Raw genomic sequence first — 24,881 nt, 5'->3', positions numbered from 1 at the left:
TGGACATCGACCGATCAATATCAGCAGTGTCCTCAGCCGTGTCGGTCTGGGCTACTATAGACCCCTTGATAATCGTTTGCAGTCGGAACACCACCATCGGCGCCGACGGACGAGCCGACGGGTCCAGCGCGACGCAATCCTTGCCCAACTCCACCACCGCAGCCAAACACTTCGACGAAAACTGCACTTGCAACGCACCTGACGCCACCTTCTGCAAAATCAACGCATCAGGCACCTTCATGCCGCTCGAGTCGATCCGCGCATGAGAGTACGGCAACGTCTGCAAGTCCAACTCGGACAGCAGCACGCCGAACGAGAACACGTCGGCCTTCTCGGTGTAGCGCTCGGCCATCATCACCTCGGGCGCCATCCACAGCATAGTACCGACTCCCGCCGTCATGGTGTGCTCTTGGCGCTCGCGTGACGCGCCAAAGTCCGTCAGTTTCGCCTTCAAGTCTTCGGTCAACAACACGTTCTTGGACTTCAAGTCTCGGTGGATGACGACAGGAGAGAGCGAGTGCATGTACGTCAATGCTTGAGCGATGTGGTATGCGATGCGGAGTTTGTCCTGGTCCATGCCTTGGGGGTGGCCCTTAGCATTAAAGTCTTTCAGTAGCGTCCTCAGATCTCCGCCCTGCATCAGCTCTGTGAGCACGCACAAGTCGGCCAGGTTGCCCCACGCCACGCCGACAAACCGAACAACGTGGGGGTGCACCAAACTCGCCATGAGCTTGGCCTCGGCGAGGAAAGCGTTGACCTTCTTCAGATCCTTGCGCATTTCGGGGAACAACATCTTGATGGCCACTTGCTCGTTGTTGTATGTCCCTCGGTAGACCTCTCCAAAGCCGCCACGAGAGAGAACCGCTTCGAATTTCACTTGGTCACGGGGAACACGGGTAGCGACAATGGTATCGTCGTTCCAAAGTCCAGGACCCATCGACGAAGGCTCAGAGTCACCAGTTGGGCCCCCAGTCCAGGCGCTTCCTCTTCCAATAAACGGGTCGCGCAGCGAGTTCGTGTCTGAACTGTCACTCTTGAGCTTGCGCTTCACCACCACAAACGCCACAGCGATGAGCGCCAGAACAGCAGCACCGCCAACAGCAATGCCAGCGATGGCACCGACACCGATACCGCCCCTAGATGGAGACGTCGTAGTCGTCGATGGCGATCCGGATCCGGAGCTGACGATTGCGTTGTCTGCGGTAGTCGGCGTCGTAGCAGAGCTTGAATTTCCTGCGCCGGAGCCGCTAGACGACAGTACGGTGGACATATTGTAGAAAATAAAGCCACCGTCAATGCCATCCCACTTGTTCATGCAGGAGTTTGCGTTGATATCGGCTGCAGGAACGTCGAACTCGTAGTAGCCGGGTGCACCCACGCCAGGACAGTTCAGGGAAGTGTCGATGGAGCCCATATTCCGCTTCCAGAGCAGGCCTTCCCCTGTCACAGAAATTGTTGCGCTTCTGACTGGGGAGTAGCCGTCATACAGCGTCTCGCACTCGCCACTGGCTCGGTACGCTGCCGTATTTTCGTAGTCTGTGCAACTGGTGTCGAAGTAGTAGTCGGCCGCCATGTAGGGAACACTGCCGAAGAGAGTGTCGAGGCCGGCAGCACGGCCTTCGTGGCAAGTTTCATCCACGTAGCCGATCACGGCGTTGCTGCTGTCGTACTTTGCAGCGCAATGAGAGCCACTGGAGGCGACCTGGCCCGCACAGTCATTCCGCCTCTGCATGAAGACGCCAGTTGGTGCTCCTTCACAAGACGAGTCTTCGTATATACTCCAAAAGCGGTAGGTGTCCGGCATGTTTCGGACAAGTTGTTGTAGGAGAGGTTGGAAGCTTGCGATGCCCTTGACTTTGATAGGTCCGGTGGTTTGGAGAATGTGGGATTAAGACTGGTTGACGTGGGCATTCTCGTCCTCCAGATCGCAAGTGGGACAGTGTCATCAGATCCCAAGGTCAGATATATTGATTAAAGTTATTACCGCTGTTGCTCTGTTAGCAACAGCGCAACAATAACTTGACTGTTGGACGACAACTATTACGGATCAGTACGTGGAGGGCAGTGGCATAGAATATTGAGGTGCTTCTGCCGTAGGATAGGTCTTGTTCGCTGTTTTTGGGTGACCATCTAAAACTTCGTTGGCGGATGTCGAGGAGCTGGGACTACGAGGAGATCTCTATGGCGGACAGACCTTCCCCAACAGATCAACAGTCGCCGAGGCGGATTCGCCTACGTCTGAATTGACCGAGAGATGGATTGAGCGCACCATGTTGTACCAGCACACCTGGTAGAGTTTTGCTTGGTTTCATGGGGCTGGTAACGGAAAAGTTCCTATAAACCCAGGAAAATGTACTAAGTAGGCAAGCTAGGGGTAATTTTGAGATGTCTCATTACGAAAGGGTTAAAGTAATCCGAGGTTGTCTAATTTTTTTACGGGGACGACATCATTGCGAAGCTGGGGTGGTGATCACCAATGTTTGTAAGATACAGTTGAGCACACGATGGCTACCACGTGTGTATGGTATCAAGGTTTCTTGGTGATAACAACCACAAAAAAGTCCTACTTTTAAAATGAATTAACTACAACTTTGCCGTCTGTGGGGTCAGTTCTGCATCGAAGTCACTTGCCAAAAATGTTATGCTCAACTCCTTCGTGATTGATTGCAGTCGGAACACCACCATCGGCGCCGACGGACGAGTCGACGGGTCCAGCGCAACGCAATCCTTGCCCAACTCCACCACCGCAGCCAAGCACTTCGACGAAAACTGCACTTGCAACGCACCTGACGCCACCTTCTGCAAAATCAACGCATCAGGCACCTTCATGCCGCTCGAGTCGATCCGCGCATGAGAGTACGGCAACGTCTGCAAGTCCAACTCGGACAGCAGCACGCCGAACGAGAACACGTCGGCCTTCTCGGTGTAGCGCTCGGCCATCATCACCTCGGGCGCCATCCACAGCATAGTACCGACTCCCGCCGTCATGGTGTGCTCTTGGCGCTCGCGTGACGCGCCAAAGTCCGTCAGTTTCGCCTCCAAGTCTTCGGTCAACAACACGTTCTTGGACTTCAAGTCTCGGTGGATGACGACAGGAGAGAGCGAGTGCATGTACGTCAATGCTTGAGCGATGTGGTATGCGATGCGGAGTTTGTCCTGGTCCATGCCTTGGGGGTGGCCCTTAGCATTAAAGTCTTTCAGTAGCGTCCTCAGATCTCCGCCCTGCATCAGCTCTGTGAGCACGCACAAGTCGGCCAGGTTGCCCCACGCCACGCCGACAAACCGAACAACGTGGGGGTGCACCAAACTCGCCATGAGCTTGGCCTCGGCGAGGAAAGCGTTGACCTTCTTCAGATCCTTGCGCATTTCGGGGAACAACATCTTGATGGCCACTTGCTCGTTGTTGTATGTCCCTCGGTAGACTTCTCCAAAGCCACCACGAGAGAGAACCGCTTCAAATTTCACTTGGTCACGGGGAACACGGGTAGCGACAATGGTATCGTCGTTCCAAAGTCCAGGGCCCATCAAGGAAGGATCCGAATCACGTGTGGGACCCGCGGTCCAGGCGCTTCCTCTTCCAATAAACGGGTCTCGCAGCGAGTTTAAGTCGGAACTCTCGCTCTTCCTATTGCGCTTCAACATGATGAATGGCACCGCGATTAGCGCCAGAACAGCAGCACCGCCAACAGCAATGCCAGCGATGGCACCGGCACCAGTGCCGCCTCCTGATGTAGTAGTCGTAGTCGTGGGTGATGACGAAGATCCTGAGCTTGCGACCGCATTGTCTGAGCTTGGAGGGGTGGTTGTTGGCGACGCAGACGAGCTCGAATTCCCGGTATCTGAGCCGGAGGACGAGGACGAGGACGACGTCGTGGTGATGGTGGAGGACGAATTGTAAAATATGAATCCGCCTGAAATGCCGTCGAACTTGTTCATGCAGAAGTCGGTGTTGATATTTGCATCGGGAACGTCAAACTGGTAGAACCCGGGGCCGCTCGAGCCTGGGCAGTTGAGAGCAGTGCCCACTTTACCCATGTTGCGTCTCCACTCTAGTCCTTCACTCGTGAACGTAAGCGTCGCGCTTCGGAATGGCGAATCCCCGTCGTACAAACTGTTGCACTTGTCGTTGGCCCGGTACGAAGCCGAGTTCTCGAAGTCGGTGCAGTCGTCGTTGTTGTAGTAGTCGTACGACATGAACGGCGTGCTACCGAAGACAGACTCGAGGCCCCCAAGACGGCCGTCATGACAGCTTTGGTTCACGTAACCAACGACGTTCTGGTTATCATCGTACTTGGCGGCGCAGTTGTCACCGTCGGCGGCGACTTGCTTCACACAGTCGTTCAGCCGTTGCACGAAGACACCCGTCGGCGCCCCAGAGCACGAAGAGTCCACGTACATGCTCCAAAAGCGGTGGAGCCCTGACTGATCCGCCTTCACCATGGTGGCTTGAAAAGGCTTGAATAGTTTCGCCTCAAGCGTTGGCTGGAATCGTTGACTGCTGCTGTCGCACTTATTGGCAAATGGACCGAGACGGTGTTGGCACTGTGTTAGGGCGGGTTACACTCTCGTCCTCATAAGAGTCCACACATAGCCAGATGCATCGAGCAATCGTTCCGCAACTCAAATCAGCGACCAGGACGTGGGGAGGGCGGTATAGTATTTAGTGCATTTTGTCGCAACTTTTGGGTCTTATCTCTCGATTCCAGCACAAACACACAAAGTTCAAGCTGAGGTGGCACCAACTACATGCACGAAGTAAGATTACCAATCACAAATTATCAGACCACGCGTTCTCGAAAGCAGCATCTTGATCGCAACTGCTTCACGGTTTACTGCCTCGGTATATCGCTCAAAACCCACCACGAGAAAGTAAGGCCTTCAGCATGCACTTGATAACATGGCACACGTTCGCCACAAACCGTCACCGTTCCATAACCCGCAGTGCCTTGTCCTAATGCAGATGGAACTTATACTGTACAGTACCTGGTGAGATGGTCCGTGAGTGAGGCCCTTACCGGCATTTCATCTTTTGTCTGACAAGCGGATTCTGCAACGAGAAACTTGTTGCCTAAAATTGTAGTATTTTGGGTACCGCGGAAACGGTATTTTAGTAACGGATTCATGGACGCTTTGGAGACGTCAAGTGGGCCACTTGACACTTGAAGTGGCTGCGCTTTTGATCACGTCGTGGCAATGTGTCGCAGCTTCAAGTGCTTACTCACAGTTACATATCTGCAGTGATTTATACCTAGCACGACTTGAGAAAGTGTCCTCCAGCAGCTCTGGAAGAAGAACAATATGGGGGTGCTTGCTGGTGGAGGAGCAGAAGCGTCCATTTCGCGAGGACTCGGAGATTACCTTACGCGTGGGGATTTAGAACGAGTTGGCGCTGACCTCGCGCTCGTGGAGGGAGCAGAACTCGCCCGTGGCAAGCGCGATCTTGGGGCAGTTGCGGTGGCAGCACTTCTTGACTGAGGAGGACAGTCGCGGGCACAACGCAGAGCACGTCAGACCATTTCTCCGTCCAAAGCAATCTGCAAACAACGACCAAGCAGGACGTACCGCCGCCGTGGGCCCAGCACAGTCCGTAGCGCTGGCCTACGTGTTCACACCAGCTCACGCGGCACTGGACGTCGCCTTGGTTCTCCCTGCCGAGATCTCCAGCAGACGACGGACGGTTGTTCCCTTCCTGCTGCATGCAGTGAGAACAACCAAACATGAGCGCTGCTCAGCAGTGACTACCAAGTACGGACCGTAACGTACCGCCTCGCTCCATTGCTGCGGCTCAAGCGAGTTATTCCCACTCGAGTCTCCGTTGTCTGTGGACGGATCTCGACTCGTGTCCGTCTTGTCCTCCTCCACGTTACGCGGCGTGGTGCCTTGCAATACGCGCGTGAACGCCGGAGACTGCGGATCAACGTCCTGCCACTCCTGTTCGCTCCGAGCGGGGAATCCGCTCGCCTCGCTCTGGTATCGTCGCTGGTACTGTAGCGCTTGTGTACTTCCCAGCGGCATCTGCTCGCCATTAAAGCGTTCGGGCCCAGACCGCGCATCAATCTGCAGCCTACTGCGCGTGGTCGTGCCAGGGCCAGCAGCGGCCCGCGCCTGGGCCGAGCGTGTGCTCATGCGGCGCGGCTGCACCTGCGCGTCGTAGTTCATGGCGCTGTCTTCAGCTGCTGGCTGGGGGCTCTCCCCATCTCGCGCCGACGGGTTCCCGAGGCCCTGGTCATCATCGCCGCGTGCACCGTCGCCTGTCAAGATACCGCTGGTCAGCACAGGCACAGGACTTGAGGTCCTCTCGAGCGCGACACTATTGCATGTATTGCCGCTGCCTGCCTACCTGCAGCTGCACGCCGAACCTTCTGCCGGGTGGTGCGAGGCTCAGCGTCGGCTCGACTTGGCTGCTTCTCACGCCGCGACATACTATTGAGGACTGGTCGATCCGAGCATGCTTGGGTTGTTCGGCCGCATGGACACGCGCTGCGTTTCTACTCTACTGTTCTTTAGCGTTCCGATACATGGCTACTGTACCAGTTGAAGGCAAGTTGAGTTGAGTTGTGTGGTGCAGGATCTGCAACGGTTTAGTTTATTGGCAACATACAAGCGAAGCCTGGGGAACCTGTGCTGTGGCTCAGCGTGTGGCTGGCAATGCTTCAGCGTCTGTCTACTCGGCCTTGGTGCTGTCGCGCGCGCTCTTGACCTCGAGGTACGCCCACTTGATCCAGGGCAGCAGCGCCTCCAGGTCCTTGGTCTCCACCGTGGCGCCGCACCAGATCCGCAGGCCAGGGGGCGCGTCCCGGTACGAGCCGATGTCGTACGCCACCTGCTCGCGCTCGAGCAGCGCCTGCATCTGCTTGACCTCGTCCTTGCTCAGGCCGTCGATCAGCAGACACACGGACGTGTTGGAGCGGATGGCCTTGTCCGCCGCGAGGAACTTGAACCAGCGCGAGTTCTCGGCCGCGAAGTCCTCCACGACCTTGAGGTTGCGTTGCGAGATGGCGATGAGGCCGTCCTGGCCGCCCACGCTCTCGGTCCAGCGCAGGGCGTCGAGGTAGTCCTCCACGCAGAGCATGGACGGCGTGTTGATGGTGCTGCCCTCGAAGATGCCCTTGAGGAATTTGCCCGTCGTGGCGTTGGTCAGGCGGAAGATCTTGGGCATCGGACGGTTCTCCGGCACGAACGACTCCAGGCGCTCCACAGCACGCGGGCTCAGGATCAGGACACCGTGGCCACCTTCACCGCCGAGCACCTTCTGCCAGCTAAACGTGCACACATCGATTTTGCTCCACGGCATCTCCATGGCGAACGCAGCCGACGTCGCGTCATTGAAGATCAGACCCTTGCGGTCATCCGGGATCCAGTCGGCGTTCGGGACGCGCACGCCGCTAGTAGTACCGTTCCAAGTGAATAGCACGTCGTGGTCGCAGTTGACCTGCGAGAAGTCCGGGATCTGGCCGAACGGCGCATCGAACTCTCGCACATTCTCAAGTTTAAGCTCCGTCGTGACGTCCTTGAACCACTGCTTGCCGAACGACTCCCAGTAGCACACGTCCACGGGGCGCTCGCCCAGCATCGACCACATGGCCATCTCGAACGCGCCAGTGTCGGAAGCCGGCACGATGCCGAGGTGGTAGTCCTCAGGAAGCTTCAGGATCTTCTTGGTACGCACGATCGCCTCCTCCAGCAGACCCTTGCCCAGCTTCGAGCGGTGGCTACGGCCCAGCACGATGTCAGGGATCTGAGCCAGAGAATATCCGGGGCGCTTCTTGCACGGGCCCGAGCCAAAGTTTGGCGACGCAGGCTTGACGCGCGGCTTCGGGTGGCGCACGATCTCTACTCCAGCCTCGTCGGCCTCAGCGTGCTCTTCAGGAGCACTGGCGTTGGGCTTGAGGAACTTATCCCAGATTCCGCCCGAGACGGCGGTGTTGAGCTCCAGCAAGTTCACGCGACGCAGGTTCGTGAGGTTTCCCAGGGCCTCCAGCTCATCCATCACCTCGTCCGGGATGGCCTCGTCCACATTCAGCACGCTGACGGCAGCGGCACCAGTCTCTTCACGCGCGAGACCGAAGCAGCCAATGTTGATCTTGTGATTCGCCAGCACCGACGTCACCTTGTGGAGAACACCAGGCTGGTCCGTGTTGTTAAACAGCAGCATGGAGCCGCTCGGGATGGCGTCCATGGGGAGATCATCAAAGGACACGAGACGCAGCTGGTTCTTGCCGAACACGGTACCCGTGATCTTCTTGGACGTACCGTTCTCCTTCTCGAAAATAACGGTGAGCTGGTCCGAGAAGCTGCTGCCAGAGGCCTCATCGTGCTTGTGCTCCACCGTCTGGATACCCATGACGTCCGCGAGCTGCTTGGCGTTTGTAAACGTCACCTCCTCCTCCAGCATGTGTGACAGCAGACCCTTGAGCACGCCCTTGACCAGCTGGCCCGACAACTCAGACGACGTGACCTTGGGGCCCTCAGCGATGACGAGCACGCGCTTGAGGCGGCTGTCGTCCAGCAGCTGCGCCTGCATGCTGCCGAGCTTCTCGGCCAGCGACAGCAGCGGCATGAACTCTTCCCGCTTGCCGAAGTCGATGTTGGGCGCGTTGAGCACGCCCTTGAATGACTTGCCCGCCAGCGCATCGCTCACCTTGTAGGCCAGGTCGCGCGCCACCTTCTGCTGTGCGTCCGTGGTGAGCGCGCCGATGTGGGGCGTTACGATCACGTTGTCGTGGCTCACGAGCTTCTTCCAGGTGTCGGACGGCGGGGACGGCGCGTTGATGTCGAAGGCCATGCCGGCCACCTTGCCGCTCTCAATGGCGCCCAGCAGCGCCTCGTGGTCGATGAGCCCGGCGCGCGCGCCGTTCACGAGCTTGACTCCGTCCTTGCAGAGCGCCAGGCGCTGCGCGTTGACCAGGTGCTTGGTGTTGGCGTTGAGCGGCACGTGCAGCGAGATGTAGTCGCTGCGCGAGAAGAGCTCGTCCAGCGACACGGGCTCGATGTCGTGCGCCTTGGCGCTGGCGTTGGACAGGATCGGGTCGTAGCCGATGACGTTCATGCCGAAGGCGTTGCAGCGCGTGGCCACCTCGCGGCCGATGCGGCCGAGGCCCACGACGCCCAGCGTCTTGCCGTGGATCTGCGAGTTGCGCACGGCCGGCTCGCCGCCGGCGGCCTGGCCCAGCCGCGACACGGCCGAGATGAGTCCCAGCGTGAGCTCCGCGGCCGAGAGCGTGTTGCCGAAGGGCGTGTTCATGACCAGCACGCCCTGCTTGGTGGCGTTCACCATGTCGATGTTGTCCACGCCCGTGCCGGCGCGTCCGATGAGCTGCAGCTGCTGCGCGGCGTCCAGCACGGCGCGGTCCACGCGCGATCCCGAGCGCACGATGAGCACGTCGTAGTCGGCCACCTGCGCCACCAGCTCGGAGTGCGTCAGCGGCGCGGCGCCGCACGTGACGTCGTGGCCCGCGGCGCGCATCAGCTCCGGGCACACGGGGTCAATGGGGTCGCTGCACAGGATGCGCGCCATGGCGGCGGGCGAGCGGTGCAGGCCGCGCGTCTGGTGCTGGAGCAAGCGAGTCCCGCGCGTCCACAGGGCGCGGCGCAGCATGGAGCTGAGAGGGCGAGGGCAGAGGCGAAGTTCGCAAGTGAAACATATCCACCAAGCAGTGCGGATCGGCGCACTTGGGATTTGTATGCGATCTTTTTCAGCCAATTGAGTGGTGAGACGATGGCCTTTTCATCCAGTCGATGCGTTGCTGAGTAATCGACCCGATCATGGTTTGCCGTGTTGGGAAGAACGCGCCCAGCGCCACGAGATTTTTATTTCCCGTCAGAGACGAGGCTGACAAGGTGCATCCGATGGCAGAGTGCAGAGTGGCGTTTTTGCGGAAAGCATTTTTTAATGTCTTCATCGCAGTTTAATCTGGAAATTCCAAATTTGAACATCTTTGAAATATAAAGTTTAGACCATTTTTTAAAGACTTTTTTAGGATCTCGCCTCTGGTCCGATCAAATTTAAGACACCGGACTATTTTTGGAATGCAGACAAATTTAGTCGTGCTACAGTGACACCTCCCTAAATTCGCTGTTCGAAGAACTGTCGATTGGGGAAGGTTTTTGGATGACATCGAGCGACATTCACGCTACATTCGTCACTTCACCCCCGTGCGGATGACATCAAACAACATTCACACAACATCATACAGCACTCAATAGAATCTGGTCTGAATTACACTTACAGCTTTTGATAGATGCGTATTCGCCTCGGAGCTTCTTTTCCTTCTAGATTGATGCCAGGCGCCACCAGAGGAGTGGAGCTCCAGCACAAACATTTTATTGTTCGAAAGAATGCAATTCTTGCTATTGCACAGATAACGTTATGCACATGTACGTTGTTCGTCGTAGTAATGGCGTCTGTGACAATTACAAACCTCGATGCTGACCTTGAGCACAACTGGTGTCATTACCACATCACCGCATCGTATTAAACTGCATGCGGCTCCAGAGCACTCAACATACTACTCACTCATTTCATTAGTGTTAAAGCTATCGATTCAATCTGTTCAGTCCTGGGTCATAACTTATACCCTCCTCTTTCAGACACAGATTTTCTTCTGCATGCATAGAGATTTATTGAAAATCTTTTGGTCACCTGAGTTTGCCGTGACTTAAATTGTCGGCAGGCTGATATTGTGTGAATCCCCATACTCATTGGAATGTGTCTGGATGGATTAGATAAAACATTCCACTAAAACTTCGCATAGACTACTTAACGTTTTTAAGGTTATGCGATCCAAGATGGGAAGTATAGCTTGATTTTTTTTCATTCAACATATTTTTATCCAAAGCCAAATCTATCCGCCGGCAATGCGGTGACGTCCTATACGGTGGCGAACGAATTCATTCAGCGGAGACTCAAAAGAGCTGCACCTGGTGTTATGTATTCTCCGGAGAAAAGGCTAACAGCTACAGCAAAAAGAATGACGACCGTGTATGAATCGGGAGAAGTATAGTTCAAATCAATCGAGATATGAATGGCTCGTGTGGGGCCATTAAAAATCGACACTCGCTTAGGCATTTTATCTACGAAGACTTTGGATGATTAAGCTTGCCTTAACTACATTGCGACCCGCAGAGATCCACCGAGCCCATTTACTACTGTAGAATAATCTTCTACTTTATCCTGTTCTTGTTAAAACAACTTCAAAGTACATTGCTACCAATATTAGTTCAGATCATCTTAATGCTACATGAATGCGGCACGTTCAGTTTAATACTAGATAAATGGTAATAACACACTTGGACGAATCGAAGATGGGAGTTCTTGTTGTTGTTAGATATTCAGGCGATCCGGACAAAGTCTGTGTGCGGCTGCGCCATGTTTTATCAAACAGAGTTTGAATGCTCCTACGTTTTCTGTACGCCCCGGATTCCTGTGAGAGAAGAAGTCCGGGCGGACATCGTCAACGCGAAGGACAAACACCCGGTGTATCCAACTCCTACACGCGATCGAGATCTGCTAGACCTCAGTCTTAACTTATCAAACTTGAAGCAAATTGCTGGCTTCATCGGGTTACCCTGCAAGCTCGGTTGGGCAGTTAGCCTGGAAGCGCTACATGTTCGAATGCACATATTTTTTCTGTTTTTTCCGCCGCCTGTAAGTTTCCGAGCACACCATGCAATCTAAGAAATATAGGATTCTGCCTGGGCATCAGAGCACGTTTCAAAGGCAGGAAGGACTAAAATTACGCTGATTAGCTAGTTGTTGATAACCGTTCTACTAACTACAAAATAACTAAAGTTAAAACTAAATCCGTGGAGTCCTAATCCAACGAGCTGGAGAAGGTAGAATCACCACGGTGGGTTTGTCAAACCCAAGAGTTGAAGTACCAATTCGTTGGAGAGATCTGGCAATGCCTTTGAAAAGAAGCAATCAAACTTGGTACACTTGGCTGTACAGTAGTAGATGCAGATGCTGCGGCCGCGAAGCAGGCGCAGGGGATGCCCGAATACATCGTTTCCCTGTAAGCGCATCCGTACAAGCTAGCTTCGAACTGCGAGACCCCCCGGGTCCACCACCCGGGTCCCCAATGAACCCCTCTAACTGACTATGTGTTCCCTATCTGGTTAGGATTCCTCGACTGCAAACGGGATTATATGGATTTCACTATAGGTGTTCTATAACTGATCAAAAACCTCTTTATTCTCTAAATGGTCGCCATTATTGGCGCCTCAACCCTCTAAATGGACGCCGTAGTAATAGATCCAAACTCATATATTTTTTTCTCAATCACTTGCCTGCCTCCTCCCACGTATGCCATTGCTACCACTACTCCCGCCACAACAAATCGAGCGAAGAGAGAAATTTTATTTTGGATGCTAAGTTGGAACGAAGAGTTTGCAGTAACTAAATACTGATAAATAAGCTAGCCACAGTATTTTACAATCAGCGCAGCGTACATATATATATTACGAAAAACTAAAATATTATGATGTCGAGACAACTCGGGGCTATGCAGTAGATACCAAGCAAAAGATAAAACTGCAGGCATGGTGGCAGGATATCGGGACAACAAATATTCCCATAACCTCACTGTATTGAAACTCACGTACAACCTGGGGGGATGCGATTCTGCTAATACCAATGAGAAGAGGGAGTAGGAACAGACAATACCGCGCCTACTGTTAGTTCTGTCAGTGTGAAGACGAAACAAAACAAGAGTACGAAAATGCTGGAGGGGTACCAGGTAAAGAAAGCCCTTGTACTGTGCACCGAATATATGAAAATGTAGCCATTAGAAGTGTAGCCATTTCTTTATCTGATCAATTCTTTAACTGAAACAGCGTATTAGACCGAGCGAACTAGGTGTCATTTATAGAGGTGTCACTGTATGCACTTTTGAATCACCACAAAACAATTGAAACCCAAAATACCATATTCCACATACCCAAAACACGCAATATTGGGCTCGGACCCGCTCACCAACCAGTGCAACATCGGTGACACCGATTCGGTGTCAAGGTGACGGCGTCGTCTCCAGCGCTTCCAGAGCCTCCAGAGCCATGCGGCAGTCCCCGGGAGGTCGCGGCGGACGCAGCAATTGGGGTCGCTTCCAGCAACAACAGCGCGCGCCTCGAGGCGCTCCCGGCTACGCGCCGCAGCCCCAGTACAGCCGCCAGCAGAGTCCGCAGAGCTTCTACCAGCAGCAACAAAGCCCGCCCAGCTACCAGCAGCAGCCGCGGGCGAACGCCAATGCGTCCCAAGTGCAGCGAGACGTCGTGGCCTTCGTCGAGGCCTTCCGAGCCAACCAGTCGAGTCCCTCGGCGCCGCCCAACGCGCTGACGCTCGACGTCCTTGTGCGCGCCATCTGCAGCCACTTCCGTGCGTCGAATTAGCTGCAAAACGCTGCTAAAAGCCGGAGATTATTGACGTTGTTGTTGTTATTCTGCAGGCGTCAATGCGTTCGAGGAGCTCATGGGCACGAGCGCGCTGCAGCTGCCGGCGTTGAGGCAGCTGCACACGGTGAACCAGCGCGTGTGGACGTTCGTGACGTGCTTCATGCAGAGCCGCCGCATCAACACGCTGTTCGAGTGCCAGCAGGCATTTTTACAGCACGAGGGGCTGCGCGCCTTCCACGAGCTCAAGCTGGGCAACTCGTTCCTGCACACGGAGGCGGTGCAGCAGCTCTACCGCTCGCCCGTGGCGCTGCTGACCGTCACGACCAGGGACGTGCTGGCCAGCTTGAAGCAGTTCGAGGACATGCTGGGCCACGACGCCTTCCGCGCGTCGTCGCACATTGATCTGAACGAGTTCCTGCAGTACCTGGCGCAGCAGTACCGCCAGCCGAGCGCGCAGGCCATGGGCGTGGCGATAGACCCGTCCGGGTTCGGCGTGTACGTCGGCATGCTGCGCCGTGTGGCCAACAATGAGATGAAGGAGATGAAGACGCTGGAGCAGCAGTTCCAGCGCGAAGTGGCGGAGAAGATGTTCCGCCTTACCAAGGAGAAGTTCAGTGACGATAACAGGAAGCAGGCCCTCGAGGAGCTGCTGGCGCAGACCAACGCCGCCCAGTCAACGCAGCAAGAGAGCGAGGAAGGGGCTCAGAAGAGACGCGGCGGCAAGAAGAACAGCATGCAGTCGCTGTCGCTGGACATGCTCAAGCGCGTGACGGACGTCGACGTGTATCTGGACAACGTGCTGCGTCGCAAGGCTGCGGCGGACGCCAAGAACCAGCAGAAGTTCCGCAGACCCATTTCGTCCCAGGAGATCGCCGAGACGGACTCGAAGCTGCGCAACCAGCTCACGCGGTTCCTTGTGTGGTCGCAGAAGAGCAAGCACCATTCGAGACTCAAGGTCGTGACGTGGGTCATCTGCAGCATCATGGCCAAGACGTACGCGCTGTTGCTAAGTGATGACAAGATTCCCGATGAAGACGCAGACGGAGAGGGGGCAGACGATGCCAAGAAAGTGCCGGAAAGCGAAAAAGAAGAGTGCGACTGTTGCTGCGTGGGTGAAGACACTTGCTCGTGTTCCTGCACTTGCAAGTGCCACGTCGCGTCAAGCGACGAAAAAGAGGAAGAAGAAGAAGGAGAAGGCCAAGCAGAGACAGATAACAAGGAGATCAACAAGTTCCCTGTCATGCCTACAGACCCGTTCGCTAGACGGCTGGCTAAAACTGCTGCAGAACCGAAGGTTACACTTGAAGAAGTGAAGACCGAGATCGAGAGCTTCTTGGAGGCTCAAGCGCCACGCGACAACGAGCCTCGGACAGCGAAGGAGGTTCTTCAGGTTCTGTCGTCACTTGAGAACCATCTAACCAGCAAGTTGTCGATCAAATCCAACAGCGTGTCCTGGGCTGGACGGCGGTCCGTGCTTGAGCTTCTCCCAGATCTCGTGGACGATGCTGAATACAGCATGGACGACGATGAAGTGAACGCAGGCAAGTGGCTCCTTGATCTATTGCGTTCCCGCGGAGAAGGCGGCGATGCCTCGACTTCATCGAGTCCGGTTAGTGACAAGCGCCTGCAGGAGGAAGTGCTGCCTTTTGTGCGCGAGTGTCGCGACGTCATATCGTCGTCGTCTTCGCTGTCTGCTTTATCCAGCGAGAAGCAGCAACAGTGGATTACACGCCGCATCTGCGTGGAGCTGGGGTGTGCTCGAGTTGAAGACCTTGGACTTCCCAGTGTGGAAGAATTGATCAAGCTTGCTGACAAAGAGCAGGCGGGCGAAGAGACTTCGGTGGTCAAATTCGCTGGCAGCTTGGATCTCGTCCAAGGTGACGGCAGCTTTGATGACACGGTCTCATCGAACGAGACAACAGGTGAGTCAGTGCAACAGAAACTCTTGACGGAGCAAGCGCTGGAGAAGCTGCGCAAGTGCCCGTACTTGGTTGATGCATCGTTGTATATGGACTGGCGAGAGCGCTATGCCCCGCTGTGTGGGCCGTTGCTCTCGTTCATCCGCGTGCATGAAATGATTCTTCTTGATCATGCACCTTCCTCAAACAACTTCATGTTTGTGTCCTGCTTGAACGGAACGATCTTGCGTGTGAACGAGAAATCGACGCCGTCCGATCTGGAGCTGCTGTTCGCCCGAGCGCAGCAAGCCAAGACCCATGCGGCCGCCCGCCAAGTGGCAGTCCACTTGGTGTCGATGGTGGTGACGTGCAAGGGCCAAGCTAACTTCCCCAAGCAGCTCGTCCAAGCTCATCTGCGCGCGTACTTGTCCAGCGTCACCAAGGACAAGACAGCCGGCAGCTACCCGGAGCGCTTCGTCCTGGAGGTTCTTCTTGAAACACCAGTCGAGTTCGCAGACTTCGTGATGTCTCTTTTGCTTGGCGTGCTCAGTCAGACAACAGGATCGGAGTCGGCTAGCGCGGACCGAGTTTGGAAGGCCTGCAGAAGCGATGCCGAGCGCAAAGCGCTCTTGTACGTTTCCAGCCGGAGCTTGTCGGGCTTGTGGGCGACTGAGTCGGAGCAGTGGTGCATTCTCCGTGATACTCCGTCCCTTTCCAGTACGGACGATGACGGTGGCAATGCAGCGAAGGAGAACACCAAGTCCAGTGCTACGCCTCAGCCTGTTACGTCCACTGGAGATGACGGCAAGACTGTGAGCTTATTTAACGCTTCAAGTCAAGAGGTGGCGTTGGCGAACTTTTCAAGCGAATTATCCGGTCAGAACACCAATGACCTGTCCTCGGTTGAGGATATCGCCAGCGATGACTCGTGCCGCTCATTCATCGAAGATCTACGCAGGAAGCAGTTCGGCGTTGGGCTGCAGATCCAGGACGAGGCAACGACCTCGGTGCTGCGCATTCAACAGCAGCGTCTGGAGCGCGCGCTCAAGCGTCTTAGCGACGAGCTGTATAGCGAGAGCACCCACTTCGTTCTCGAGTTGCTGCAAAACGCCGATGACAACACCTACGACGACGCCGTGGTTCCGCTTGGTGACTTCACGTTGACCGCTGAAAAGGAGATCGTCTTCTACAACAACGAACGGGGTTTCTCGCCGTCCAACATCCAAGCCATTTGTGATGTCGGAGCGTCTACCAAGGAAGCCGTCGACTCGGAGGCAAGCATCGGCAAGAAAGGTATCGGCTTCAAGAGCGTCTTCAAGGTGTCGGACAACCCGCAAGTGCACTCGAACGGCTTCCACATCTGCTTCCACGCCAAGAATGCTGAGCATGGTTCGGGTATGGGCTACATCTTGCCGTACTGGCTGGACGATGCGACTCAATGGAAGCAGCGTCGCGGTACGACGTTTGTGCTGCCATTGAACGACTCATCGGTGCAGAGGGTGGATGACATCTCGCAGTCGCTCATGGCGTTTGAGCCTTCCGTGTTGCTGTTCCTCCGCCGAATCCGCGAGCTTCGACTGCGTGACCCGGCTCGACAGCACGCGCTTCACTTCCTCAAGAAGGAGAAGCAGTTGCAGACGAACGCTCAGATTGTGGAGCTGTATTCGCAAGTCAAGAAGAGCGAGAGCAGCGTGGAAGTCGTGCAGCAGAACTGGCTGGTAGTCAAGGAGAAGCTCGAGCCCCCGCAGTTGTTCGGCCGCAGTCACCCGACGGAGATTGCGCTTGCGTTCCCGCTGACATTCCAGGGAGAGGAGTCCAGACCGCCGCTCCAGGAGGTGTTCGCGTACCTGCCACTGCGGTCGTACGGCTTCCGCTTCATCTTGCAAGGAGACTTTGAGATCCCGAGCTCTCGCGAGGCCATCACCAATGGAAGCGAGTGGAATGAGTGGCTCGTGTCCAAGTTCCCCAAGCTGGTGCGTGCCGCGGTAGGCAGCTACGTCTCGAGTGCTCAAGCTAGCGGTCAAGAAGCTGACAAGGCGATTGAGGCCATCTCGCACTTGCTCTCGTTGCTGCCTCTTGAAAACGAGGTACAGGCGCCGTTCCGTAGCATCATACCGGAGGTTATGCGCGAGCTCCGTCAAGTGAAGTGGCTGCTTTCTGCTTCCTCAGCATCGACGGGGTTGCTCATGCCGGCGGAGTTGATTGACTGCATTGAGCTCACGGGAAGTGAGGCCATTGAAAGTACGACCTCGCTGCTGGAGGCTTTGAGTGAAGACGTTCTCGCAGCGACGTTCAACAAGCGTTTCCTGCATCCTTCGCTGTCACGATCTATGACTGCGGTGATGAAGAGCCAACTGCGGATCGAGCAGCTCCACTCGTCTCACTTGATGCGGGTGCTGTCGCTGTCAGAAGAGAAGGACGATATCGACTGGACGGTGAAGATTCTGGCGCTGCTGGCGAAGCTTTGGCGTAAGGACCGCCACTCGAAGCTGCTGCGGCAAGAGCTGCGGTTGATCAAGTGCTTCCCGCTGCAGCGCAAGGGCAAGGACAGCAAGACCAAGTGGGTCTCGTTGGCTGAAGCTCACGACTCGCTCTTCGTGTCGGGTAACGGTGGCAGCTCAACGCGCGAGAAATCGTACGAGTTTTACGGGGACCTCCGCATTCTGGACGACAATTTTACGAAGACAATCAACAAGAGCTCAAAGCTTGGAGCGTTCTTGATGAACGACGTGGGCATTCACGTGATGGAGGACCACGATTTGATTCGACACCACATCCTTCCAAAGATGGCAGAGCTCCGTTTGTCAGCTGAAGATATGAGCGGCATTATCGATGCTGCTGCGGATGTTAGTGTAGTGATCGAGTACGGAAGGTTCCTGTCCTCACACTTGGCGTCGTGCAACAATTGCTCGTTGCAAGCGGAAGTGAAGGCCAACGTGGTTGTTGCGACGAGCAGCCGACGTATCGTTGCAGTCGACAGCCCCAACTTGCTCGCTATTCTGCCATCTACGTTGAAGGAGATGCCGCAGCTGATCTCTTGGGTCACTCGACTGGAATCCTCCAACCAGAACGGTCCTGCTATCGTATCAAGCGAGTACTTCTCTGATACTGCCAAGGACTCAGCGGACAAACAGTGGCAGCAGCTGCTAGTGGACGTCTGCGGGCTGTCGCTGTTGTTTGATGCTGCAAGTCTCACTTCAGACCCCCGCTCACAAGCTGGAATGGAGCAATTACTGAAGTGGATCGAGGCTGAAGAGGATATCGTCGTTAAGCGCAGTGTTTCGACGAATCTAGCTCAGCACCTGGATAAACACTGGGGCACTGCAGATGATGAAAGCGATGATTCCTCCACGGTCGACGACAAGGAAGACGAGGTTACTATGTGGAGGAAATACTGCTGGCTGGAAGACTCTGACGGGCAGTTCCATCGCTCCACTGACATATGGCTACCAGCGGAGGCTGTCACGCGATTGTTCACGCGTGCTATGGTGACGTTTAGTGCCATGACGTGGAAGAGCGATGACTTCACCAAACGAGTCCTCGGTATGAGAGCTACTCCGACGGTGGACGATGTGCTGCCCGTCCTCTCAAGTCTCTCCGTTGATTCAGCGCTGGCATCTACACTGGAGGTCGACCAGATGATCCGGATGTACTCGTTCTTGTGGGAGGAGTGCCAGCGCTCTGACGCCTGCCGTGCCGAGGTCACCAAGGCGTTTACGCGTAAGCTTTTGCTCTTTGTTCCGGCTGAAACTGACAAATCCCATCGATTTATCGGCGTGAAGAGCGCAGTCTGGTCGTCAACCGCGCACAACGGGGAGCTGACTGTACTGGAGACGCTGTATCCGAAGACCCTGTGCGAGTTCTTCACCGACGTCTGTGGCGTACAGCGGAAGCCGTCAGTCGCCTTCTTGTGCGAGATGATCACTGAGCTGCAAGGCTCTTTGACGACGAAGCTCAGCGATAGTGACAACATGAAGACGTGGAAGAAGAAGCTGTTGCCTCTGCTCACCGCTTTGTCCAAGAAGGTGAAGAAGCGCTCGCTGTCCAAGACCGAACTCAAGGAGACCAAGAAGACGCTGAAGTCAACTCCGTGGCTGCCAGTGCGAAGTGTTGGTGGGTCCAGCAATGGCGTCGCGTTCTGGAGCTCGAAGGATTCGCCAGTCCAAGCCACAACGGAGAAAGAGAAGAAGCTGCAGAAGTTGCTGGTGGCTATTGCGAAGGAGGCTTCATCCGAAAGCAGCAGCTCCAAGAAACGCAAGGATGGAGACGACATTAAGTTGGTCCAGCTTGAAGACGATGGGGATCTGGACGCGCTGCTCAGTATCGCCAGGATTTCGACGCTGACCGCGCACCTCGAAGCCGAAGCGAGCGTCTGGTGTAAGGTGCTCGCTCGCTTTACGAAATCCTCTCAGCTGGACAACAAGAAGGGCAGGAAGAAGCTGCTGAAGCTGCTACAATCCGTAGTGAGAGTCTGGTCGAGTGCGCTGTCGATGGCTTCATCTTCTGACATCACGCAGTTGCAGCGCTCTGTGATCTTCCCGACAATCGATGACAACCACCGATGGGCTTCAGCTGCCGACCTGTACATTAACGACCAAGCCGATCTCTCTGCGAGCGACTTCCAGCAACCAGGACACACTGAGCAACTCCAAGTGCTGGGGTTGTTCCCGTGGAGCTACTTTGTGGAGAGTTCGAATGAAGATGATAGCAGTGAGGCGACTCGCGTGATGAAGTTCCTAACGGAAGTTTGCGGGATGAAGTCGCTGAAGGCGCACATGCAGTACGAAGTCAGCGTCCTCAGCACGCAGCGTCCGGCTAGCGACGCCTTCCACCAGAAGCTTTGCGCGGCGTTTGCTCTGGCTCAGCGATTCCTGATCCACAGTCACCGAAGTTTGTACGACCAGCTCCAGCATGAAACAATCTCAAAGTTGGCGTCGGAGCTGCAGTGCCTGCTGGTGGATGGACACGACGGCTTCCAAGTGGTGTATCGGGTCGGCACTTCCTTCAGCCTTCGTCGCGGAGTCGACGCGTCGTCGCAGTGCTTCCTCGATGTGTCGAACTCCACCTTGTACTTGCAATCTGTGACTGGAGACGAAGAAGCAAGCGCGCTCTCCCCGGTGCTGATGGAAATATCTCGCAAGCTGTTTGGAGCGCAGGTGGCTGCCAGCGTGGCGAACCTGATGTACTTGAGTCTGTTGCAGCCCAGTCCGCAGATGAGAGAGCAGTGGCTTGTCGAAACCCAGCAATTGCCTCCACTACCCACCAGCGAGGCTGGTAAGCTGTGGGTGGAGCAGGTGGAGGACACCGCCACACCCGGGCTGGACAATGCTGGACGGAAGCGTGACTCCGAGGACATGGAAGATGGAGAGATTGCTGCAGAGGAAGCGCCGATGAAGAAGCCATATCCTCCAGTTCAACCGAACTATGCTGCACCTCAAGACCCTCAATTCGCACCACTGCCGCCTTCCGACACGCATGGAAACGGAGCACACTATCAGAGACCTCCGTATCCGCCACTCCCACCGCAGCCGATCGAGGGAGCTCCGTTCCATCCGCCACTTCCTCCTCCATTGGCTGGTTCTTCAATGCAGTCCTTGTCCGTGCCGAACACGATGACCAAGGAGGAGCGCGAAGCTATCGGTCGCTGGGGCGAGGAGTACGTCTTCAACCAGTTGAAGCAGCAGCACGCTGAGAGCGAGTCGAGTCTGACGGTTGAGTGGGTGAACGAGAAGGAAGAGTCTGGTCTGCCGTACGATCTCACGGTGTCGTCGGCTGGAAAGGTGGTCGAGTACATCGAGGTCAAGTCCACGCGCACGATGGAGAAGGGAGTGTTCGAGATCAGCATGAACGAGCTGGACCAGGCGGCCATCCACGGCTCCACGTACAGCATCTACCGCGTTTTCAATGCTGGCAACCCAGCCTTGTGCCGCGTGATCCGCATGAAGAACCCTGTGTCTCTGGTGCGCCAACGCAAGATTCAGCTGGCCCTTGTCATGCAGTAGAAATCCTAGACAATAGAAGTGTTCGTAAGTGTCTTGCATTGCCAGTTCATTGTTGCGCAGTCACTCACGACTCCTTGCGATTAACTTTTATCCGGTAGACTTCCTTACTCCATGGTGTCCATGCCACTGGCGCCGTCGATGATCATCCGCTCGTCGCCTTGCTGGTTGTGCAGGTTAATCCTCGAGCGTCGGTCCTTATCCTTCTGCATGCGAGACTGGAACTTGGCACTGGTCACGAGCTCTACGTCCATGTAGCGCAGCTGCGACGCTACCATCACGAGCTTCTCCATCTCCTCCTGCAGCTTCCTTGTTGCTTCGCCCTGCTTTTCGTCCTGGTAGGCGCCTCCATCCTCGTCCTCAAGGACGAAGCGCACCATCGCCTTCTGCTTATCGATCACGGCATCCATCTGGCCATTGGAGATCAGCGTCAGGAGCATCTTCTCAGCAGCCACAGCGTCGCTGTTAGCCATACCCGCCGTCGCAGCGATCTCCGTCAGTTCGATGGTCGCGTAGGTGCGCGTGAGCCGCAGCAGCTTCCGCTGCTTGAAAGCCTCCACTACCTGCTTCACGAGACCAAAGTTGCCCTCCTGGGTAAACAGCTCTTCATGCTTGGTGACGACCTCCTGCACCGCTGCCAACTCCTTCTCCACCACAAAGGCAGTCGCCAAATCCGTGTACGGCGTGCAGTGGTTCTCAACGTGACGTGTGACAACGAACGGCGCGTACTTGGGCAGCATCACGGGCTCTCCACGCAGGATGAGCGTGACCAGGATCAGCTTCTTGTACGCCTCAATGACGAAGGCACTGAGCGAAAGCGCCGGAGCCGTGATGGCGAGCTGGAAGAAGTCCAGCGCCTCCTGGTACCGCTTCTCTCCGAGATACAACAGCCCTCCGTAGTACGCGTAGCCCAGGAAGTCCACGCTGTTCATCAGATGCGACTGCGAATGGATCTCCACCAACGTCCTGCCAATAAAAACATAAAACATAAAAAATAATCAGCATTTATCAAAAAGATCAGCAGATAATTGCAACGATCATTGCCACGCACTGGTCGAGGATCTCCATGGCGGCAAAGTAGCACTTGGAGTGCAGGCATAAATAGAAAAACTGCGCGTGCAGCGGCGTGAGCACGGCGTGGCCCTGCTGGTGGAAGCGGCGCAGGAAGCTCTTGAGCGGGAAGACCGTCTTGACGCTCTGCTGCGAGTCCACGGCCAGGCGCGCGTACTGGTCGCCGAGCGCGCAGACCCTCTTCATCTCCTTGGCGGCCACGGCCACGGGCACCTGGTGGAACAGGCGCGAGATCTGCAGCAGCAGCGACGCGCGCGCGTCCGCCAGGTCGTCGGCGTGGCGCGCGTGCTCCACCTTGTTGGCCTTGGCGGACCTGTCATCAGTGATGCACACAGCACAATTCGTCAGCTTTTGCCATAGTTTGGACCCTCTCAGGTGTCATAGCGACGCCTCACAGCAGCATGAGGACGCTCAGAGGCAGCCGCTCGACCGCCAGCGCCTCGTGCCCCAGCGCCGCGTCCAGCTGCGCGATGGAGGCCGCGCGCACGGCCGCCGTGAGCTCCTCGCCCGTGAGCGCCTGCGCCAGCGTGGCGTCCGCCTGCTTGCGGTCCTCCACGCCGTCGTTCAGGCCCTGCTCGGGCGTCAGCAGCCCCAGGATCGGCTGCAGCGGGCCCCACTCCATGCTCGTCAGGTGCGTCTTCTTCCGAGCCAAATCTTCGTCTTTGTCTGATGCAGGTTGACGCGTTGTGTAAATGTGGTGTGGAGGAGAGAATGTACCATCGATATGGTACAACTAGTCAGAGCGCTGTTGCACTCGAGAGCCGGTTGTCTCTTTTCGTAGGCAAACTTCAGTTTTTAGACTGGCGAGATGGCGGCGGTGCGGGAGCTGGTGGACCAGCCGCTCAAGGGCCTGGGCGAGCTGTACGAGAACTCGCTCAAGGCCATGCTGGTGTGCGGGCTCGAGTTCTACCTGTCGGCGTCGCTTGTGGCGTCCTTCTTCCAGTGCCCCGACGAGACTGTGCAGGCGGAGCAGGAGCTGCAGACGCTCTACACGCTGGCGTGGGTGCCGCTGCTCTTCTCGACGGTGCTGGTCTACGGGCCCAAGATCTCAAGCACCATCTTCCCGTCGCCCGAGAACTTCGAGCGCAACATGCTGCGCTGCAAGATCCTGACGTGGATCTACGCCTTCGTGTTCCTCATCTGGGACCCCGACATGGTCGTCAAGACGGGGCCGTCGCTCGGCGTCTCCATCCTCTTCTGCGTTGCTGATGTGGGCCGCTTCGTCATGGACATGAAGCATCTGACGGAGGTCGAGTACGACGAGAACGGTAACTCGTTCATCATCCACGACAAGCCTTCGCTGCAGCAGCAGTCGTCGCCAGCTCAACAGCCTCAGCACGCGTACCACCAACCGGAGCAGCAGTATCAGCCTCAAGAGAACCGACAGCATCCCCAGCAACCGCAGAAGCAGGATGAAAACTACACTGTTCATGTCATTGGCGGAGCTGGACAGGACCAACCGTCAAAGTCGTGGCAAAACAGGCAACAGAGCTTCACGCAGCCAGTCCCAAATTCACCGGAGAAGCAGCCTCTAGGACAGAAACCCCAGGCGCAGCAGCAGCAAGGACCGCCGGCTCCATTGTTTGGCGGTTCTAATAAGGTTGGCAGTCGGCGACTTTTAGGATCCTCTCGCAAAGGCAAGCGCGGCAAGGATCTGGGACTCGATCAGTCTCCGTCGGCCATCAAGAGCGAGTACGTCGCTGTTCTGGACCCGAATGCTGAGAAGGAAGCCGCAGAGCTCGTCGCAAAGAAATCCTTCACGTATGAGTTTTAACACAGATTATTTACTGGTAGGTCACTTCAATTGCTGGTTTCATCAAAATTAAATCCGTAAATGGCTCAAACCACCCGAAACTTTGACGATGCCCTCGGAAGCATCTAAATATGTCCTAGCTCGTTTTCACGCTCTGGTCGCTGCTAGTTTAGGTAGTAGTAGCATTCCTATTCTCCAACCCATGAGACCACCACTCAGCTGTCCATTGTTGATACTGAAGCTCAGTTGTTGAAGGGTCGCATGAGCGCTATTTTTAGAATCGACCTGATGACATGCATTTTCAGTCGAGTGGTTGCACTTCATAGCATGCTCTGCGTTTAATAATGCTCTTCCTCCCGAGTGCAATTGCTTATCAGTTAGAGCACACGCAGGGCTATCCGAAGAAGTATTTATCCCCATGTAGAATGACGTAACGGATTTAAAAGACTTTTGACCTAGCACAGCACAGTAAATAATCTGTGTTAAGCGGGCTCGTGCAAATAGTTAGTTTAGCGCTGCAAGTATTACGTATTTTGGCGTGTGAGCTGTTAATTCAGGCGGAATTGGAGTCATAAAAGGGCGATTAACGCTTATTTAGTGCTAATTCTGCCTAAGATTGTAAGCGCTTCCCCTAAATCCCGTGATCAGCATTTGAGAGCCAATCGACGGAGATACGAGCAGAATGGCATGGATTGGCGGGTAGGAAGCCGCCAATCGCTCTGTTTTCGCCTGTTCATTTGCAAATTCGTCGAGTTAGATTCGTCATTGATT

The 24,881-nt window shown here is 55.7% G+C and overlaps 7 protein-coding genes across 7 annotated transcripts; 2 read left to right on the top strand and 5 right to left on the bottom strand.

The window, feature by feature from the left end:
• Nucleotides 1-55: 55 nt before the first annotated feature.
• PHYSODRAFT_413418 (hypothetical protein) lies at nt 56-1,009 on the bottom strand (the record flags this gene model as incomplete). The annotated part of the gene is made up of 1 exon (XM_009531656.1): nt 56-1,009. A coding segment is annotated over one exon (954 nt), but the record flags the coding sequence as incomplete, so codon positions are not given.
• A 2,650-nt stretch (nt 1,010-3,659) lies between these two features.
• PHYSODRAFT_302529 (hypothetical protein) lies at nt 3,660-4,440 on the bottom strand (the record flags this gene model as incomplete). Its single annotated transcript, XM_009531655.1, has 2 exons — nt 3,660-3,725; nt 3,778-4,440. 2 exons carry the CDS (start codon nt 4,438-4,440, stop codon nt 3,660-3,662), a joined length of 729 nt encoding a protein of 242 aa, XP_009529950.1.
• An 887-nt stretch (nt 4,441-5,327) lies between these two features.
• PHYSODRAFT_354873 (hypothetical protein) lies at nt 5,328-6,039 on the bottom strand. The gene is made up of 3 exons (XM_009531654.1): nt 5,764-6,039; nt 5,563-5,689; nt 5,328-5,471 (listed from the first exon to the last, which is right to left on the bottom strand). The coding sequence occupies exons 1-3, from the start codon at nt 6,013-6,015 to the stop codon at nt 5,374-5,376; spliced, it is 477 nt and encodes a 158-aa protein (XP_009529949.1). The 5' UTR covers nt 6,016-6,039; the 3' UTR covers nt 5,328-5,373.
• Nucleotides 6,040-6,559: 520 nt separating this feature from the next.
• Nucleotides 6,560-9,529, bottom strand: PHYSODRAFT_545686 (hypothetical protein). The gene is made up of 2 exons (XM_009531653.1): nt 7,946-9,529; nt 6,560-7,894 (listed from the first exon to the last, which is right to left on the bottom strand). The coding sequence occupies exons 1-2, from the start codon at nt 9,515-9,517 to the stop codon at nt 6,665-6,667; spliced, it is 2,802 nt and encodes a 933-aa protein (XP_009529948.1). The 5' UTR covers nt 9,518-9,529; the 3' UTR covers nt 6,560-6,664.
• A 3,190-nt stretch (nt 9,530-12,719) lies between these two features.
• Nucleotides 12,720-21,289, top strand: PHYSODRAFT_334382 (hypothetical protein; the record flags this gene model as incomplete). The annotated part of the gene is made up of 3 exons (XM_009531652.1): nt 12,720-12,737; nt 13,063-13,372; nt 13,443-21,289. 3 exons carry the CDS (start codon nt 12,720-12,722, stop codon nt 21,287-21,289), a joined length of 8,175 nt encoding a protein of 2,724 aa, XP_009529947.1.
• Nucleotides 21,290-21,349: 60 nt separating this feature from the next.
• PHYSODRAFT_334381 (hypothetical protein) lies at nt 21,350-22,979 on the bottom strand (the record flags this gene model as incomplete). Its single annotated transcript, XM_009531651.1, has 4 exons — nt 21,350-21,362; nt 21,398-22,252; nt 22,338-22,660; nt 22,767-22,979. The coding sequence occupies 4 exons, from the start codon at nt 22,977-22,979 to the stop codon at nt 21,350-21,352; spliced, it is 1,404 nt and encodes a 467-aa protein (XP_009529946.1).
• Nucleotides 22,980-23,165: 186 nt separating this feature from the next.
• Nucleotides 23,166-24,131, top strand: PHYSODRAFT_506868 (hypothetical protein; the record flags this gene model as incomplete). The annotated part of the gene is made up of 1 exon (XM_009531650.1): nt 23,166-24,131. One exon carries the CDS (start codon nt 23,166-23,168, stop codon nt 24,129-24,131), a length of 966 nt encoding a protein of 321 aa, XP_009529945.1.
• Between the last annotated feature and the right edge of the window lie 750 nt (nt 24,132-24,881).

Source organism: Phytophthora sojae (assembly GCF_000149755.1).
Source record: "Phytophthora sojae unplaced genomic scaffold PHYSOscaffold_5, whole genome shotgun sequence".
In the NCBI taxonomy this organism is placed as follows: domain Eukaryota; phylum Oomycota; class Peronosporomycetes; order Peronosporales; family Peronosporaceae; genus Phytophthora; species Phytophthora sojae.
The sequence above is the reverse complement of the archived record's forward strand: the minus strand, read 5'-3'. Positions and strand labels throughout refer to the sequence as shown.

Excerpts from the sequence above, each read along its gene's own strand:
- PHYSODRAFT_354873 (XM_009531654.1), bottom strand. The coding sequence starts at position 6,015 with ATGCCGCTGGGAAGTACACAAGCGCTACAGTACCAGCGACGATACCAG. Across the intron at positions 5,690-5,763 it reads CGCAGCAATGGAGCGAGGCG|GAAGGGAACAACCGTCCGTC; the intron begins GTACGTTACGGT and ends TGCATGCAGCAG. Across the intron at positions 5,472-5,562 it reads GTGCTGGGCCCACGGCGGCG|TCAAGAAGTGCTGCCACCGC; the intron begins GTACGTCCTGCT and ends TGTCCTCCTCAG.
- PHYSODRAFT_545686 (XM_009531653.1), bottom strand. The coding sequence starts at position 9,517 with ATGGCGCGCATCCTGTGCAGCGACCCCATTGACCCCGTGTGCCCGGAG. Across the intron at positions 7,895-7,945 it reads ACCTCACGAACCTGCGTCGC|TTCCTCAAGCCCAACGCCAG; the intron begins GTGAACTTGCTG and ends ATCTGGGATAAG.